This window comes from Podarcis cretensis, assembly GCF_951804945.1.
Source record: "Podarcis cretensis genome assembly, chromosome: 5".
NCBI classification, from domain to species: Eukaryota; Metazoa; Chordata; class Lepidosauria; order Squamata; family Lacertidae; genus Podarcis; species Podarcis cretensis.
The window spans coordinates 8,761,749-8,780,830 of NC_137174.1; the positions used below are offsets into that span (position 1 = coordinate 8,761,749).

General features: G+C 45.6%; 1 protein-coding gene across 5 annotated transcripts in view; it reads right to left on the reverse strand.

The window, feature by feature from the left end:
- Positions 1-9,258: 9,258 nt before the first annotated feature.
- Positions 9,259-19,082, reverse strand: part of CTBP1 (C-terminal binding protein 1) — a 55,202-nt gene continuing 45,378 nt past the window's right edge. For 4 of the 5 annotated variants that reach the window (XM_079975338.1, XM_079975342.1, XM_079975341.1 and 1 more), the window contains 4 exons: positions 15,303-15,433; positions 12,881-13,008; positions 11,671-11,788; positions 9,259-10,332 (listed from right to left, as the gene is read on the reverse strand). In XM_079975338.1, coding sequence (XP_079831464.1) covers positions 10,146-10,332; positions 11,671-11,788; positions 12,881-13,008; positions 15,303-15,433 — 564 coding nt within the window. In that variant the 3' untranslated portion in view covers positions 9,259-10,145. The remainder of the gene's footprint in view (positions 10,333-11,670; positions 11,789-12,880; positions 13,009-15,302; positions 15,434-19,082) is intronic. The other variant, XM_079975339.1, reaches the window with a different exon arrangement.

Here is a 19,082-nt window from a genome sequence, read left to right on the forward strand (position 1 = left end):
CGTTGTCCCGAGTGAATCACACCCCCATCTCTCCCACTTCTTCATTTGTCATTCTCATCCTCTCCTCTACGGGTGCTGCTACGTGCCCTCTGTCTTTGAGCTCTTTACTCTCCTACTTTTAAGGCTCGCCGGGTCCTGGGAGATGGATGGTCTCGAATGCTTTCTAATGACAATGTGTCAGCTGGGTATTCTTCTGGCTCTCCCATGATTCCCTAACGTTCCCCCTCATCTGCCTCTGAGCTGTGACCGCCCCTCAAACCCCTGTTGTAAATCTATACTGTCTTCCTCTTCCCTTCCTGGAAGGGTCAGGAAGGGGAGGCAGTCTCCCACTATTCTTCCTCATCTGGCCAATCCGGCAGTCAGTAGTCAATGCCTAACAGCAGTTGGACTTCTGCACCAGCTGCAGCTTCACATAGAATCACAGAATTGTAGAAATGGAAGAGACCCAAAGCATCATCTGGTCACATCAATGTCTCCTTCAGGTCACCAGTGGGTTGAGCCCGTCATCAAGCTATCCCAGTCCAGTTGCAGTCATAACTGACAGAAACACCAGTCAAAGCTGGTAATAATGCACACCACCTCTGAGGTAATCTGAGCCACAAGCAACAAAGTTGAATAATAATAATAATAATAATATTACTTATACGCTGCCCATCTGGCCGGGCCTCCCCAGCCACTCTGAGGGGCTTCCAACAGGATATTAAAAACACAATAAAAGTTCAAACGTTAAAAACTTCCCTAAACAGGGCTGCCTTCAGATGTCTTCTAAAAGTCAGGTAGTTGTTTATTTCCTTGACACCTGGTGGGAGGGCGTTCCACAGGGCGGGTGCCACTACCGAGAAGGCCCTCTGCCTGGTTCCCTGTAACTTGGCTTCTCACAGCGAGGGAACTGCCAGAAGGCCCTCAGAGCTGGACCTCAGTGTCCAGGCAGAATGATGGGGGTGGAGACGCTCCTTCACTTTGAATTGAGCTTGGAAACGTACAGGAGGAGTACAACCCTATCCTCTAATGACCAGCTGGGTTAGAAAGTTCAAGCCGATAAGGCATCAAACATTGCTGGTTTCTCCGCAGGCCTCCCTGCCTTCCTCCGCTGCAGCCTGATGTAATGACTGCTGCCAGGCGACGGCTAACAAATAAAATATATGCCACTGTGGTGCTCAATAATCAAGACCACTCGACTTCTGCAATGCACTTCAGCTCTCAGGGGGCAGACAAACTCAGGACTGCATTTCAGAATTAACTTCATGGCAAAGGAGTAACAACTCACATTATGTGTACACTGCATTTTACTTCTAGGTTAGGTGTAGAAAAGTCTGCATTCATGCCAACTCAGTTTGCATCACACAAAGAAACATCTGAAACAGAGGCCGAAATCCCCTCTTTGTGGGGTCCTTTACGACGTAAAAGTGTTCCCCAACCCCCGGGCCGCGGACCGGTGCCGGTCCATGGATCAATCGACACCGGGCCGCCCGAGGAACTTCAAATCATTTCGCTGTGGCGGGCGGCCGAGTTGCATTGCGCCCTCTCAAGCCCGCCCATTGTGTGACAATAGCGAATGAAAATTCGCTATTGTTACACTGATGCTCCCCCTGGCCATTCAGGGAGCGGGTCCTCCCGCTCCCTGATTGGCCGAAAGGCAAACCTCATGCCATTGGCCGAGGAGGAGGTGCCACGGGAGGACCGAGGACTCGAGGTCGGAGACGCGGGGACTGAAGAGAAGCTGCCGTGAGGTAAGTGCACGGAGAGGGGGGACTCAGCACTATCAAATGGAAAGAGGAGCAGCAATGGTTTTATTAGAATGCCCTCTCATTCACCCAGGCCTATTGCACTTATTTAGGTCAACAACTCCTGGGTCGAATGTGTTTGTGCGGGTTCAGGCATAAGTGCACGGAGGGGGGCGGGGGTTCTCTGCTATTGAGGAGACTCAGCACTATGGCGTGATGATCTCTGTATTGAAAGGGGGAATGCTGGGGCATCTCTGTATTGAAAGGGGGAATGCTGGCATCTCTGTACAGTGGTGCCCCGCAAGACGAATGCCTCGTAAGACAAAAAACCCACTAGACGAAAGGGTTTTCTGTTTTGGAGGTGCTTTGCAAAATGAATTTCCTATGAGCTTGCTTCGCAAGATGAAAATGTCTTGCGAGTTTTTCTGACTTTCCCCCCCTTTCCCCCCCTTTTTCTAAGCCGCTAAGCCGCTTATCGGCTTATCCGCTAAGCCGATAAGCTGCTAAAAGCCGCTAAAAACCGCTAAGCCGCTAATAGCGCTAATCCGCTAAGCCGTCAATGGGCTTGCTTCGCAAGACGAAAAAACCGCTAGACGAAGAAAATCGCAGAACGGATTCTTTTCGTCTTGCGAGGCACCACTGTATTGAAAGGCGAACGCTGGCATCTCTGTATTGAAAGGGGGCACAATCATCTTTTGTGATTTATATATATATTTCACAGTTATTTTGATACACTGGTCATATATTTAAAACACTGATCACATTTTTGCGTTGATAGTTTTTTGATTTACATTCGGATTTAGGTGACATCTGGAGCTGAGCAGTTGCAAGCAGCAGTGGAGTGAAGAGAAAGAGAAGGTATCACTCTTCTAGCTCTTCTATCTGTTCACCGATACTGGTGTGTACTGACGTGTTATTGTGTCTGCTTTAACCCACAAATCAGCAAAAATGAGTATGAAACAGACATCGTTTCCTTGGGAAGAAAAAAGTTTCCTTGGGAAGAAAAAAAGGCCCAGTGAACAGACAGAAGAAGAGCCTTCAACATCAAAGAAACATGCAACTTTTAACAGATAATACCACAAGTCCTATTTGAAATATGGATTTATTGGGACAGGTGATTCCCACGCATCAAAACCGCTCTGCATAGTTTGCGGCGAGAAGCTCTCTAATGAGGCAATGAAACCTTCAAAACTGCTTCGCCACTTGACCGCCAAGCACCCTGGCATAAAAGACAAGCCCCTGGAGTATTTTGAAAGAAAAAGAGCATCATATTTGGTGGCTAACCGCATTGCTAAGGCTAAAAAGCCATTTACTATTGGTGAAGAATTGATCTTGCCCTCCACTAAAGACATTTGCCGTGAACTTCTAGGAGAGGCTGCTGTGGAAAAGATAGCACATGTGCCTTTGTCAGCTAGCACTGTGACTAGGCGCATTGAGGAAATAGCCAAAGACATTGAGGCACAATTGTTGGAGAGGATTAATACATCACCGTGGTATGCACTCCAGGTTGACAAATCTACAGATATCGACAACAAGGCACTACTACTTGTTTATGTGCGATATCTATATCAGGAGGATGTGCATGAGGATTTGTTATGTGCACTATCTTTGCCAACCAACACCACAGGAGCAGAACTGTTCAAGTCACTGGATGGTTATATATCAGAAAAACTGAAATGGTCCTTTTGTGTCAGCATACCTTTACCTTTATGCACAGACGGAGCTGCTGCCATGACCAGACGACTGTCTGGTTTAACTGCTCGGATTAAGGAGGTTGCACCTGAGAGTGAATCTACGCATTGTCTCATTCACAGGGAAATGCTGGCAAGCCGAAAAATGTCACCGGAATTTAACAGCGTATTGATGGGTGTCGTTAAAGTTATTAACCACATCAAAGCACACGCACTTAACTCGCGCCTGTTTGAGCAGCTTTGTGAGATGGACACAGAGTACAGATGCCTTCTCTTATACACAGAAATAAGATGGTTATCCAGAGGAAAATCGCTAACCAGAGTATTTGAATTACGAGAGCCATTGCAAAGATTTCTCTCAGAAAAGAAGTCACCGCTGGCAGCACATTTCAGTGACAAGGTATGGGTCACAAAACTGGCTTACCTGTGTGACATATTCAGCCTGCTCAATGAACTCAATCTGGGCCTTCAGGGGAAAATGACAACTGTTTTCAAGTTATCAGACAAAGTAGCTGCATTTAAAGCCAAACTGGAGTTGTGGGGACGGCGCGTGAACAGAGGCATTTTGGACATGTTTAAGACACTAGCAGGGGACGCAGGTGGCGCTGTGGGTTAAAGCCTCAGCGCCTAGGGCTTGCCGATCGAAAGGTCGGCGGTTCGAATCCCTGCGGCGGGGTGCGCTCCCGCTGCTCGGTCCCAGCGCCTGCCAACCTAGCAGTTCGAAAGCACCTCCGGGTGCAAGTAGATAAATAGGGACCGCTTACCAGCGGGAAGGTAAACGGCGTTTCCGTGTGCGGCTCTGGCTCGCCAGAGCAGCGATGTCACGCTGGCCACGTGACCCGGAAGTGTCTCCGGACAGCGCTGGCCCCTGGCCTCTTAAGTGAGATGGGCGCACAACCCCAGAGTCTGTCAAGACTGGCCCGTACGGGCAGGGGTACCTTTACCTTTACCTTAAGACACTAGCAGGGATTGTAGGCGAGACTGAGCTTGAACATTCATCGAACATGCACGATCACCTGTCTTTGCTTTTAAAAGAGTTTGAGCGCTACTTCCCAACCACAAAAGACCCACGAATTGGTAAGGAATTGATCCACGACCCATTTGCCAACAAATCAGGCGAATCTAGCATGTCTATGCAAGAAGAACAACTACTGCTGGAGATTGCAAATGACGGTGGCCTTAAAACTACGTTCAAGACAACAACTCTGCCGATGTTCTGGATTAAAGTCATGGCGGAATACCCTGAGATTGCCACCACAGCACTTAAATCCCTATTGCCATTTCCGACAACCTATCTGTGTGAAGCGGGGTTTTCTGCAGTGACAGCAACCAAAACAAAACAATGGAATAAACTGGACATAAGCAACACACCTCGGGTGTCATTGTCTCCTATTACCCCCAGATGGAACCGTCTCGTTGCAAAGAAACAAGCTCAGGGTTCTCATTGATTTGGCATTCTAGTGAGTTAAATAAAATAAATCACTTTATATTCATTTTTTGGTGTAGCTGTATTTTATTTTGAAGGCATGTTTAAATACAATTAAATTAAAATTATTAAATCAAAACAAGCGGGCCACAGAAAAATTATCAAACATTTACTGGTCCACGGCGATGAGAAGGTTGGGGAGCACTGTTTTACATGACCAGTTTTCTGTCTTAAGCAAAGAGCAGAGGTGTCCCAGATGGTGGTGGCTTTTATGCGTCATCCCGCAGGGCGATAGTTCATCTTCTTCCTTGCTTAGCTCAAATGAAACAGCTTTGGCGATAATGTCCCGTGGAACTAAAACTATACTTTTTCAATTAAGGAAAAACAGCGTAGAGAGGAAGAATCAGAGGAAGGGAATGCTGAGCTCTGCCTCTCTTACAAATTCCGTGTTTGTGAACACACGTCTGCTGGGAGAACAGTTTGTGTGAAGCAAGAGCCGTTTCTGTGACAAAAGAGTGTCTTTTCCGGCAGCTGGAAATCACAGAGCCAGATGCGAATGCCGTGTGACTTGGCAACATGAACATTCGCGTACACATTCATAATTTTTAAATAAATAAAAAATATCCATTTTCAGGTTGCAGTCTTTGCATTTAATTCCCCCCCCCCCATTACTGCTTGCTCTTTGGCAATTCATACACAGTAAGAAGGTATCAGGGATCCGGGTGGTGCTGTAGGGATGCGGGTGGCGCTGTGGGTTAAACCACAGAGCCTAGGGCTTGCCGATCAGAAGGTTGGCGGTTCGAATCCCGGCGAAAGGGTGAGCTCCCGTTGCTCGGTCCCTGCTTCTGCCAACCTAGCAGTTTGAAAGCACGTCAAAGTGCAAGTAGATAAATAGGTACCACTCCGGCGGGAAGGTAAACGGCGTTTCCGTGTGCTGCTCTGGTTCGCCAGAAGCTGCTTAGTCATGCTGGCCACATGACCCGGAAGCTGTACGCCGGCTCCCTCGGCCAATAAAGCAAGATGAGCCGCAACCCCAGAGTCAGTCAGGACTGGACCTAATGGTCAGGGGTCCCTTTACCTTTACCATTAAGCAGGGATTAGCAACGGCATACTCAACACCATTCAGCGGGCCCAAGGCATTGTGCTGCTTTGACGATTTGTTGACTTCCTATGTCTTTAATATCCTCCTTTTCCTTGAATGCAGTTCCAGTCGCGGCGGAGGAAGGGGGTGTGGTGGGGGTGGGTTGCCCCAGGTGTCACCACAGAGGGGGTGACAACATGCCAGGGCGACACTCACTGCGGGGCTTGCAGCGCGCCCGAACCACGTGTCTCTCCTGGGAGTGACGCGGTGGCTTGAGTGCCTGCAGGCTCTGTGCTGCCCCAAATGGTCCGCCCGCCAACTTCACCCCAGCTGTAGGGCAGCTGAGTGGGAGGAGGCAGGCAGACTCCTCGGAGGCCCCACAGAGCGTCCTGCCTCGCTGGCCCCGCCCCAAGGATGGCTGGCCCCGCCCCTGGGTGCAGGGCAGGTGTGCCATCCTAGGCGTCCAATCGGCTTGGTCCGCTGCTGGTACCCGTATCAAAAGAATTGTGCAATACTTTCTCACTTAACCTTGATTGCTATCTTGATTTATTGCTGTCGTTGTTGTTGTTGCAGCCACACAAGCTGGGACAGGTTTACTCTTAACATACCATATTTTTTGCTCTATATGACTCACTTTTTCCCTCCTAAAAAGTAAGGGGAAATGTGTGTGCGTCTTATGGAGCGAATGCAGGCTGCGCAGCTATCCCAGAAGCCAGAACAGCAAGAGGGATTGCTGCTTTCACTGCGCAGCGATCCCTCTTGCTGTTCTGGCATCTGAGATTCAGAATATTTTTTTTTCTTGTTTTCCTCCTCCAAAAACTAGGTGCGTCTTATGGTCTGGTGTGTCTTATAGAGCGAAAAATACGGTATCTTTAAGTTAAATGGGAAAGAAGAAAAATGCTTAAAGGTATCTAAAGAAGTACAAGGGTATAGAACACTTTCAGATGTTGGTCTTTTTCTCCTTTAACAGTTAAGCCAGACTCTAGAAATTAGGTTGGAAGGAAGTGATTTTGCTTCTTCTGCTCTGGATAAGGTGGAGAAATCTATCAAGCTTCTAGGACGTGCAAAATCACATCAGGACAGAAGAAAGGTTAGTCTCTCTTTTGTCAAGTTGCTAATGATCGATAACAGTAAATCTGCCTTCTTGTCTCTATAGGTCTTGGGCATCTTAACATGCAAAATGCTGGCTGCAAAGAATATACTGTATTCTAATTACATGTTGTGTGTCGCACCCCAAAATCAGATGATTTTGTAGTATCTCAGCATCAATACATTAATACAGTATTTTTGCCACCTAGTGGTAACTACCAGTAGCTTAGATAACTATTTTTAGCATCTCCACCTTTACGGGAAACATAGGAAATACGTGGCAAGATCCTGCCAAAGTTCAGTATTTTTTTCAGACAAGCTTCAGGACAACCACATGATCCATCACTCAGAATCAAACGAAACCATTTCTTAGCTGACTCTGGGGTGTAATGATAACCAGTTCCACAATTCCCGATATAAAAGGACTAGTAGGGAGTGACTGGGTTAAACCACAGAGCCTAGGACTTGCCAATCAGAAGGTCGGTGGTTCAAATCCCCGCGACAGGGTGAGATCCCGTTGCTCAGTCCCAGCTCCTGCCCACCTAGCAGTTCTAAATCATGTCAAAGTGCAAGTAGATAAATAGGTACCGCTCTGGCGGGAAGGTAAACGGCGTTTCCGTGCGCTGCTCTTGTTCGCCAGAAGCGGCTTAGTCATGCTAGCCACATGACCCGGAAGCTGTCTGCGGACAAACGCTGGCTCCCTCGGCCAATAAAGCAAGATGAGTGCCGGAACCCCAGTGTTGGTCACGACTGGACCTAATGGTCAGGGGTCCCTTAACCTTAGGGAGTGACTGGGCTGCCTGGGGAATCTGTAGAAAGCAAAAGACATTTGAGGGTTTTGTTTTTTGTTTCCAACAGGTAGTATAATTTGTGAGTTTGGACTGGTCATGTCAAAAATCAGGTGGTGCTGTGCCAAACTCATTTTTCGGTTTGCCAACTTGAATCAAAATGGCACCTGGCATCCATGTGGCAACAAAGCCCTCTGCTGCCCCCACTTTGGGTACACGTCTGCAGAGTTTGGCCAAAGCGACATTTTGGTCTACCATCTTGGTTCAAAACGTGGCCAGTGTCCAAATGCTTGCCACCCCCACCTTGGGGACCCTCGTGCCAAGCCTGGTGACAATATATTGAGAGGCGGTTGAACCTATGACCAAAAATGGGCAAAGTCACACCAAAGTGACGTTTGGGGCCGCCATCTTGACACAAAATGGCACCATGCATAGAAATGGTGATGAACCCTAAGCTGAGTTTGCTGGCAATATCTTGAGAGGCAGCCAAGCCTGTAGAAAATAAGGCAGGCAGGCAGACAAGCCGCTTTCCAAATATATAGTAGATTGTCTGAAATCTAAATAATCTGGAGGGATGAGGGTTAAGAGGGAGTTAGGAAAGGGAGGGACAAAGCCATAATGCGAAAATGTGGAAGCCATCATTTAATCAAAAGATAGGAATGTAATTACGAGATCTAAGGGGAAGAAGAAAAATGAAAATTTATGGGCATCAACAGAGCATATTCAAAACCCAACAGTATTGCAGGCTGCTCCTTTTGCAGAAAATAGTGTAAAATAAAGAGTGATCCTTTCACCAGGTTTTTATTTCACCATAATTTGCTTCAGTGGCTGATTGAGGTGAAGAAAGGATGGCAGGGAAGAGAGTATGAAATATGGAAACATTTCCAGTAGGATTGTGTTCCATATTTAATCCGTTTATTCTCAGTCAAAATAGTTTTTTTAATATGCACATGAAATGTTTGTGCCACTATTATATTGGTTTGCAATGAGAAATATATATTAAAAAAGCTGGCTGTTCTGTGGCTAGCTGATGCTCTTTCAAAACCAAAACTTTATGTCCCAAGATGTAAGAAAACCGATTCGCGTAGTTGGAAAAAATGAAACGAAAGCTGTTCTTTTCCAATACATCATTTCCAGCTTTCCAGTCAGTAAAAACAGGGATGGCAGAAGCTGTCATTTTCCATTTGCTGTTAGATTTCAGCTTCCGTTTTCCTTAACCATTGACAACGGCTGCAAAGTACGGGGAGTCCGAGCTGAGGGCCAAACATATCCCTATCCTTGCTGTAAAATACTGTATTTAAAAGAACTGCATTTAATGAGGCTGTTGTTCTTCCGAGAAAGCATTACAACAATCACAGCAAACTAAACCTAGGCGTGAAGTATCCCTTAATCCTCATAAAAGATGAACAATCACCCAGAAATAAATATGTATATATACATATATATGGTGCACATGGTATTTGTTTGGAATTTTTATTTCTTGAAAATAATAATTCATACAAATGGACACAGTCACAAACATGATTTTAACCCAAAATATTGCTAGCCTACCACATTACCAGGAAGGAATCCATGTAGGCAATGAAATGCAGCTACTTTTCAGTAGTCTAGTGTCTCTCTCAATCTCTCTCTCTGCATCCCACCAATAATATATATTAACCGGTGACAAAAAGCATAATGCTCGTTTATAAAAAAAACTTTTATTTTGCACCTCAAAATCTCTTCGAAATGTCTTCATTCTGAAATAAGGGGAATTTGTGCCGAAATTAGGAGAAACTGTTTTTACTTTATTAAATTATTCTAAAAAAATAAGACAAGAAGGTAGAAAAAACAATGCACTGCGTGGCATAGAAAGAAAAATGGGAAAAATCGTTGTCCTGAGAAGTTCACCAACTGCTTCGCTTTTAGGCATTTTTAAACATATAAAAAACAAAGGATCCCAAATCTCAAAAATGGTTTGTCGAATGCCTCCCTTATATATATAATTTTTTTTCTTGTTGACAACTAAGCAAACAAACCCTTGTTAATGTTCTAAAAACTGTACACAGACAAGTACATTCATGATATAATTAAACTACTAACTTCTCTGGCTTAACAAAGAACCCATAGGACACAGAAACAGTGAGTCAGGTCACTGAACAGGGACAAACTACATTTTTATATGGAGGAATAAAGTTTTCAAATCTTTCATCTCCCACCATTTCTCATTATACTGCATTTTGGACCACTGTCTAAAACATAATATGGCCTCCTCTGTATGTTCATGATTTTGCATCTATTCAAAGTCCAATCGGTTTTCCGCACGCTTTCCACAGTCGCCCGTGCTGGGAATGATGTTTTCTTAGGCTACAACTGGTCGTTAGGGTGGTCTCTATCAGCTTCTGGTTTGACTGTCTGGCCCGGAGAAGGAGCGTGGGGAGGGTGGGCGACAGGAGGAAGCCCATGCGATAAGGACATGGCGTTGGGGACTATTCCTTCTACGGCGGTAGGTAGGCCAGGTGGAGCCACGCTGACAACCCCAGGAGGATACCTGCTGAGAGAAAGGAAAGCATGCATCAGAGATCTGTTGAGACCCAGTGTTACTTTTTATTTTATTTTATTGTGCGTGCGTGTGAAGAAGTTTTCCTACAAAATTTAAGGAAGAGTAACTTGTAGCACAGGTGGCGCTGTGGGTTAAACCACAGAGCCTAGGGCTTGCTGATCAGAAGGTCGGCGGTTCGAATCCCCGCGACGGGGTGAGCTCCCGTTGCTCGGTCCCTGCTCCTGCCAACCTAGCAGTTCAAAAGCACGTCAAAGTGTAAGTAGATAAATAGGTACCGCTCCAGCGGGAAGGTAAACAGCGTTTTCGTGTGCTGCTCTGGTTCACCAGAAGCGGCTTAGTCATGCTGGCTACATGACCTGGAAGCTCTACGCCGGCTCCCTTGGCCAATAAAGTGAGATGAGCGCCGCAACCCCAGAGTCGGTCACGACTAGACCTAATGGTCAGGGGTCCCTTTACCTTTACCTTTAACTTGTAGCACGTGACAACTGTTGTCTGAGGCATATCTATCTACCTGGAAGTCAGATTCACTGAATGCATGAACATGAACAAAAGATCTCCAAAAGGCAACTTTTAAGCTTTTAATCAGAAATGAAATCTTGCAAAGGAGTGCTACTGTGTAAATAGTAGCCAGAAGTAGAAATCCCATTAAAAAAGGAAAAAGTAGCTTAATGCCGCATTTAATTGCTCGCTTACTAAAGGAGGGCTGTTAACTATTCTGACACTCTTGCAGATGATGTTGCTGCCTCTCAGGGGGGCGGGAAGGTTATGGAGTCCCCCCCCCCCAATTTAGCAGCAACTACATGGGAGATCAGTCACTAGAGCAGAGGGCCAGATCCAGTCCAATCACCTTCTAAATCCAGCCCGCGGAAGGTCCAGGAATCTGCGCGTTTTTACATGAGTAGAATGTGTCCTTTGATTTAAAATGCATCTCTGGGTTATTTGTGGGGAATAGGAATTCGTTCATATTTTTTTCCTTTTCCAAAATATAGTCCGGGCCCCCACAAGATCTGAGGGACAGTGGACCGGCCCCCTGCTGAAAAAGTTTGCTGACCCCTGCACTAGAGCCTCCCCCCAATAAAATCTGGTTATTGTGGAGTACCAGCTGCCCCACCCCCACATGTACACAAGAGATTTGGAAGTTACAGCAATAGAATTTGATGGGAGTGGCATTTGACTCAAAATGTTAAAACCTTTTGAATCTCTTCTCCCCGAGTTGACGCCTCACAATGACAGCTCACTGTCAGCATGTCAACAGATATACATAGTGGATACTGTCTAGAGCCGACAAAAGGGAGCGCCATTAAACTGGCTGCGAGAGAATCTTCTTACCTGTATGCAGCGCCATTGAGCTCTGGGTGAACAACTCCTGGGTCCATGCTGGCCCAATGTGTAGCTGCAGTCAAATGTTCTTTGTTGACACAGTTCCTCAGGTTGTCTGGAATGCGACCTAGCCAGACAGTTAAATATTGCAGCATAAGTAAACTCCGCATGTGCAAATAATGTCAGGTTAAAAATAAAATGCACGCGAATGTGCACGACACATTACCGTATTTTTCGCCCCATAGGACGCACCTAGTTTTTTTTGGGGGGGGGGGGAAATAAAGAAAAAAAATATATTTCCCCCCTAGGTGCGGGGCGGGGGCGGGGGAAGCCCGAGCTTCCCCCGAACCCAGCCCCCAGAACAGGCTGCTATTCGCAAGCCGTGGGAGAGCTGCACGAAGTCGCGAAGCTCTCCAACGGCTAGCTGGGTCTCCCACGGCTAGCAGATAGCTTCCTGAAGCCTGGAGAGCGAGAGGGGTCGGTGCGCACCGACCCCCCTCGCTCTCCAGGCTTCAGCGAAAGCCTGCATTCGCCCCATAGGGCACACACACATTTCCCCTTCATTTTTGGAGGGGAAAAAGTGCGTCCTATAGGGCGAAAAATACGGTAATAATGGCCGCTTTTCATTGCCTGTTATCAGTTCACCTGGTATGCCCCACAGAGAGCCTCAAGGTCCATAAACAGCAACACCCTAGTGGTCCCGGGCCCTAAGGAACTTAGATTAGCTTCAACCAGAGCCAGGGCCTTCTCAACTCTGGCTCCCGCCTGGTGGAACGCTCTGCCTCATGAGACCAGGGCCCTGCAGGATCTGATTTCTTTCCTCGGGGCCTGTAAGACAGAGTTGTTCTGCCTGGCCTTTGGCTTGGAGCCAGTTTGATTCCCTCCCCCTCTTTCTTTTTCCTTTTTCATTTTCTCCTCCTGTGATGAGGCTGCATTTTAATATTTTAATGTTTCAATATTTTAATGTTGTATTTTAATAAAAATGGGGGGGGGGGGGACAAGGATGATATGTTTTTGGAGAATATGTCTTGTTATAATTTTGAATTAATTTTCTTTTTTTAAAAAAGTCAACGTTTGCAAAGTTAGTAGTGCCACACAGTAAATGTTATTCCAAGCCGGTTTGGTGTCCTTTGTACTACTGATGTTCCAGATACAGAAGAACGGCATGCTTGTTAAGGAAGAGTCGGTAAAAGAACACTGAGGGGAATATGGCTGGCACCTGTGATAGCCTTCCGGATCTCTCGGGCTGCTTCTTCCCGCATTTCTATTGAGGCCTGCTCACTGTACCACGCAGCGTGGGGAGTACAGATCAGATTTGGCGCATCCTTCAGGGGACCCTGACTAAAGCTGAGAGAAAAAGTAAAGAAAGGTATCATATACTGTACATCTTATACTGTAATTAATCATCATCACCACCATCTTCCTGAACAGAGGCTTTTGTGTGTTTATTAAGAATAAGTATAAAAAGGTAAAGGGACCCTTGGCCATTAGGTCCAGTTGTGACCGACTCTGAGGTTGTGGCGCTCATCTCGCTTTATTGGCCGAGGGAGCCGGCATTTGTCCACAGACAGCTTCTAGGTCATGTGGCCAGCATGACTAAGCCGCTTCTGGCGAACCAGAGCAGCGCACGGAAACGCCATTTACCTTCCCGCCGGAGTGGTACCTATTTATCTACTTGCACTTTGACGTGCTTTTGAGCTGCTAGGTTGGCAGGAGCAGGGACGGAGCAACGGGAGCTCACCCCGTTGCAGGGATTTGAATCGCCGACCTTCTGATCGGCAAGTCCTAGGCTCTGTGATTTAACCCACAGCGCCACCCGCATCCCAAAGAATAAGTATACACAACCAGAAATAAACGGCAAACACCCACGACTTCCATTTCTCAACAGCATAGCCAGTGCTGAGGATAATGGGAACAACAACATGTGCATTTGAGGAAACAGTACTGAGACGGGGTTTGAAAGCCCAGAGTAGAAGTTTCCATAGAGTTCGCTGGAGGAAGATATATGTAATAAAACAGTAAGACAGCCATTTGCCTAGATATAAAGAGAAGTACCGTATTTTTTGCTCTATAAGACTCACTTTTTCCCTCCTAAAAAGTAAGGGGAAATGTGTGTGCGTCTTATGGAGCAAATGCAGGCGGGAGGCTCTGCTCAGCGCTCCCTTTAAAGAGCCACGTGGAGTGTGTGTGTGGCTCTTGGGGGCTTTTCCCTGAGGAGGGAGGAGGGCAGCCCTGGACTTAATGGTCAGGAGTCCCTTTACCTTTATCTTTTATTATGTGTGCTATTAGTTATATTGATGCCTGGTTATTTAGCATAATTACCGTATATTTTGCTCTATAAGACTCACTTTTTCCCTCCTAAAAAGTAAGGGGAAATGTGTGTGCGTCTTATGGAACGAATGCAGGCTTCGCAGCTATCCCAGAAGTCAGAACAGCAAGAGGGATTGCTGCTTTCACTGTGTTCTGGATTCTGGGAGTCAGAATATTTTTTTTCTTGTTTTCCTCCTCCAAAAACTAGGTGCGTCTTGTGGTCTGGTGCGTCTTATAGAGCGAAAAATATGGTATTTGTGGTAAACTTTTGGGAGAGTTTGTTCTGGAGTTGCTGGTTCTGTGGTAATATGAGAGGAACGTGGTTCATTTGAACAGCTTCTCCCTGCCTTCATATCAAGTCTCAACCAGGTTAATATCTTGGCATCCCAAACAGATTTTGAAAGTATGATTGAGCTGTATACTGGGGTGACTGGGCTTTCCTAGCCAAAACTTGATAGTGGAAAGGGATCAAACAGCATCTTTGAGGTATCTGTTCCTGACTGAATCCATGGAAGCTATCAAGGTGTTGTCTAAACTTTTGTGTGGAGCTGTTAGGTGCTCACGCATCATCCAAAAACACTACCAGTATCTCAGAGCCCTGGCAGGGCAGAGAATATAGATGGAGGACAGGCGAAGCAGTCAGGCGGGAACGTATTTTTGCTACGAAATACGCCTTTTACCCTTGGAAGATTGTGTAGAACCATTAATTTCCTACTAATCGGAAGTGAGGGCGAGTTGAAGCTGCTGCTACCCAAGCCAGTGGGTGGGTCCGAAGGTGAGCAAAGGCTGGTCACCAGGGGCACATAATTGATATTTTCTTTTTAATAAATAGCAGGAAACAACATATTCTGGGTCACTGCATATTCTGATAATAATCCAGAGATGCAAGTATAGGAGACACTTGGAACACTCTAGGAAGGACCAGAGAATCTTCATTTGGAAGGTGGTGCTGTGGGTTAAACCACAGAGCCTAGGACTTGCTGATCAGAAGGTCAGCGGTTCGAATCCCTGTGATGGGGTGAGCTCCCGTTCGTTCCCTGCTCCTGCCCACCTAGCAGTTCGAAAGCACATCAAAGTGCAAGTAGATAAATAGGTACCGCTCTGGCGGGAAGATAAACAGCGTTTCCGTGTGCTGCTCTGGTTTGCCAAAAGCGGCTTAGTCATGCTGGCCACATGACTTGGAAGCTGTACGCCGGCTCCCTCGGCCAATAAAGCAAGATGAGCGCCGCAACCCCAAAGTCTGCCACGACTGGACCTAATGGTCAGAGGTCCCTTTACCTTTTTATTTTTGTTTAGCAATAGAACAGGCACTAAACAGGAAACAGAATCACCTGAATGGTTCTGACTCGTGTACGTCCAAGGCTGCCCCTCGTATCCTTCCTTCCTTCAGGGCCTGTGCAAGTGCTTTTTCATCTACTAGCCCTCCTCGAGCCATGTTCACAAGGAAGGCTCCCTGTCGCATCTGCGGGAAGTTAAAATGCCCAGATTAAAAACGCGCGAAATAAAGTTGATGTTAGTAGAGGAACCAGCCGTCATTGGAACAGCCTACAACCAAAAATGGACCACTTGCCTTACTACACACTGGAAAAATGCTACAAAAATCTTCTTATAAACGAAGCTTAAAAGGTGTAAATAGCCAAGCAAAACTGCATCTTTATCATGGTTAAACTGAACAAGGCCAGGGGAGGGGGAGCATCAAACAGATTAATTTTTGCATTTGACAGATGTTCAGTCTGCGTTTAAATGCTATAATGTAGCCTAAGGCAATACTGAAAGCAAACCTTAAAAATATGGGCAGTTTGATGCTTTAAAAATACTTTCCGTCTAGTTAACAGGACTTTAAAATGTGTGCCCTGTTGTACTGCACTGAAGTCAGATGACAATTTATGAAATCTAAGACTCTGAGTCGCTGAAGGGAACTGCCGTGGCTTTGGAAAAAGTGCACAGGCTGTTTCCTCTACCTTTCACAAGAAACTGAACTGATTTACTGCAAAAAAAAAAAAAAATTTAAGGTAAAGTGAATAGAAATTACTAAAAACGAGACGTGTGAAAACAAGCACCCGTTAGCAAACAAAATGTGTTTGCTTACTGAGGCAACAATGTAATTTTCTACTTGCCTTAACATATCAATGGAAACACTTAAAGTTGTACCAAGTAGAACAGCACAGCTGTTGACATAAAAATAAGTGGCATATTAATAACTTATCAGAACACCTTTGCATTCCAAGATCCTTTAGGAAAGTGGAAATACCGTATTTTTTGCACCATAACACTCACTTTTTTCCTCCTAGAAAGTAAGGGGAAATGTCTGTGCGTGTTATGGAGCGAATGCCTGCGGGTGGCAGGGGGGATCTGCTGCAGTCGTGAGCAGAGGATCCATGGTTCGCCTTCCTTCCCTCCTCCGTGGTTACAAAGCATGGATCCACAGGATTTTTGCATTGGGCTACTCCAAACTCACTGTCAGATCACATGTCTGTGGCCACAGCATGAACCACAAAAATCATATATCCACTATTTCGTTTAGAATATTTTTTTTCTTGTTTTCCTCCTCTAAAAACTACGTGCGTGTTATGGTCTGGTGCGTGTTATAGAGCGAAAAATACGGCATTTAATAAATTATAAAACTGACACAGACAATTGTAGCTTTCAGTAATATGCTTATGTCGATTTCCTGTTTCATCAAGAAGTTTCACGGCTTTCAGAAACTTGCAAGGAAACATATCCATAAACTATGTTAATGTAATTCAACAAATGGCCAGCCCATAATGTTGAGATTTCTTGCTTGCTGAAACCCAATTAACTTGAAACCCAGAAAGCTGTAGAAACCAGTTTATGTGAAGCGTATGACTAGATAAAAGACAAATCAAGAGAGAATCCATGGAATTAGCTGTGCAGCAAATTCTGTTGGTTGCAATAAAGAAAAGAAAAGCTTTATGGCACCTTAAAGATCAGAGCATTCATTTATACCAACATTTCTGCAGCACCATTTTAAAAAACAGAATCGACACTGTAATTAATATAAAAAAGAATAAAATGACAATTTGAAGTACCTCATATGATTGCAGGAGCAGCAAGATAGCAACAGGTTAACTAATACGTTAATACCCCGTTCCCTGGGAATCAAAGCACAGCTCTAAAAATCAGTTGAAAAACTAATGTGCCCTGAAAATGCCTGCTGAAATAAAGGTGGTTTTGCAACCTGCCTAAATAGAGGCCATGAGGCAGCCAGTGGCTATTCCATTCCATATTCTGTTCATCACAGCTGAAAAGCCCTTCTGCCCAGTCGGCAGACCTCTTAAAAGGGGGGGGGGGAGGGACCCAGAAGTGGATTGAATTCTCATGTTCTCATGAAGGTTCACAGATGAAAAAGAGATTCTTGGAATTATTGCAGCACAAGCTTCCATGAATCAGGTGGATGGTCTGATACCAAACCTCAGAGAAGTGGCTGCATGATAAAAAAATTATTGTTGTTGTTTAGTCGTTTACTCGTGTCCGACTCTTCGTGACCCCATGGACCAGAGCACGCCAGGCACTCCTGTCTTCCACTGCCTCCCGCAGTTTGGTCAAACTCATGCTGGTAGCTTCGAGAACACTGTCCAACCATCTCGTCCTCTGTCGTTCCCTTCTCCTTGTGCCCTCCATCTTTCCCAACATCAGGGTCTTTTCCAGGGAGTCTTCTCTTCTCATGAGGTGGCCAAAGTATTGGAGCCTCAGCTTCATGATCTGTCCTTCCGGTGAGCACTCAGGGCTGATTTCCTTCAGAATGGAGAGGTTTGATCTTCTTGCAGTCCATGGGACTCTCAAGAGTCTCCTCCAACACCATAATTCAAAAGCATCAATTCTTTGGTAATCAGCCTTCTTTATGGTCCAGCTCTCACTTCCATACATCACTACTGGGAAAACCATAACTTTAACTATACGGACCTTTGTTGGCAAGGTGATGTCTCTGCTTTTTAAGATGCTGTCTAGGTTTGTCATTGCTTTTCTCCCAAGAAGCAGGCACCTTTAAATTTCATGGCTGCTGTCACCATCTGCAGTGATCACGGAGCCCAAGAAAATAAAATCTCTCACTGCCTCCATTTCTTCCCCTTCTATTTGCCAGGAGGTGATGGGACCAGTGGCCATGATCTTACTATTTTTGATGCTGAGCTTCAGACCGTATTTTGCGCTCTCCTCTTTCACCCTCATTAATAGGTTCTTTAATTCCTCCTCACTTTCTGCCATCAAGGTTGTGTCATCTAGGATGCAACTAACTGCAAGACTGCCATTGTTCTGTAGGCAGTTCTCGGCCTGCAGAACTAAGAAATGGTTGTTTTGATTGGCAAGCATACACTTCTGATAATGTAAGTTCAATAAAAAGTAAGTTACGGCTGTAAATGCTATGGGTGATCTGCAAACGTTTCAGTTGAAAGTCTGAAATCATTTCAAGTACTCTCCTCCGCCAGTAGCCTGACAACTAAATTGGGATGGGAACGCTTGTGAGTATTAGCACTGAACACAAGGGGGCAGTAGCCACTTAATCTACAAATTGAGATGTGCAGAAATTTTATCGGAAGACAACTTTTCGGTTCCCGAGTAAACAAAGATCAACGTGATTAAACTGCAATGGTAGGATGTGACATTTCTTCACCAAGTAGATGGCAGACAAAATTGATACCTGGTTGCCAGGCAGAACCGCTCGCCTCTCAATATACCGTATTTTTTGCTCTATAAGACTCACTTTTTCACTCCTAAAATGTAAGGGGAAATGTGTGTGCGTCTTATGGAGCGAATGCCGGCTGCGCAGCTATCACAGAAGCCAGAACAGCAAGAGGGATTGCTGCTTTCACTGCGCAGCAATCCCTCTTACTGTTCTGGTTTCTGAGATTCAGAATAATTGTTTTCTTGTTTTCCTCCTCCAAAAACTAGGTGCGTCTTGTGGTCTGGTGCGTCTTATAGAGCAAAAAATACGGTACCCTGTAACAATATATCTGCAATATGGCAATGACATCTTTGGTCTGCCTCGCAAGGCTGTTGTAAGTATCTCTAAGGCAATGTTTGTGAAGTGCTTAGAACACACAAAAATTGCTATGTCAATGTTGACTTTTATCGTCACTGTGACATTATCCGAA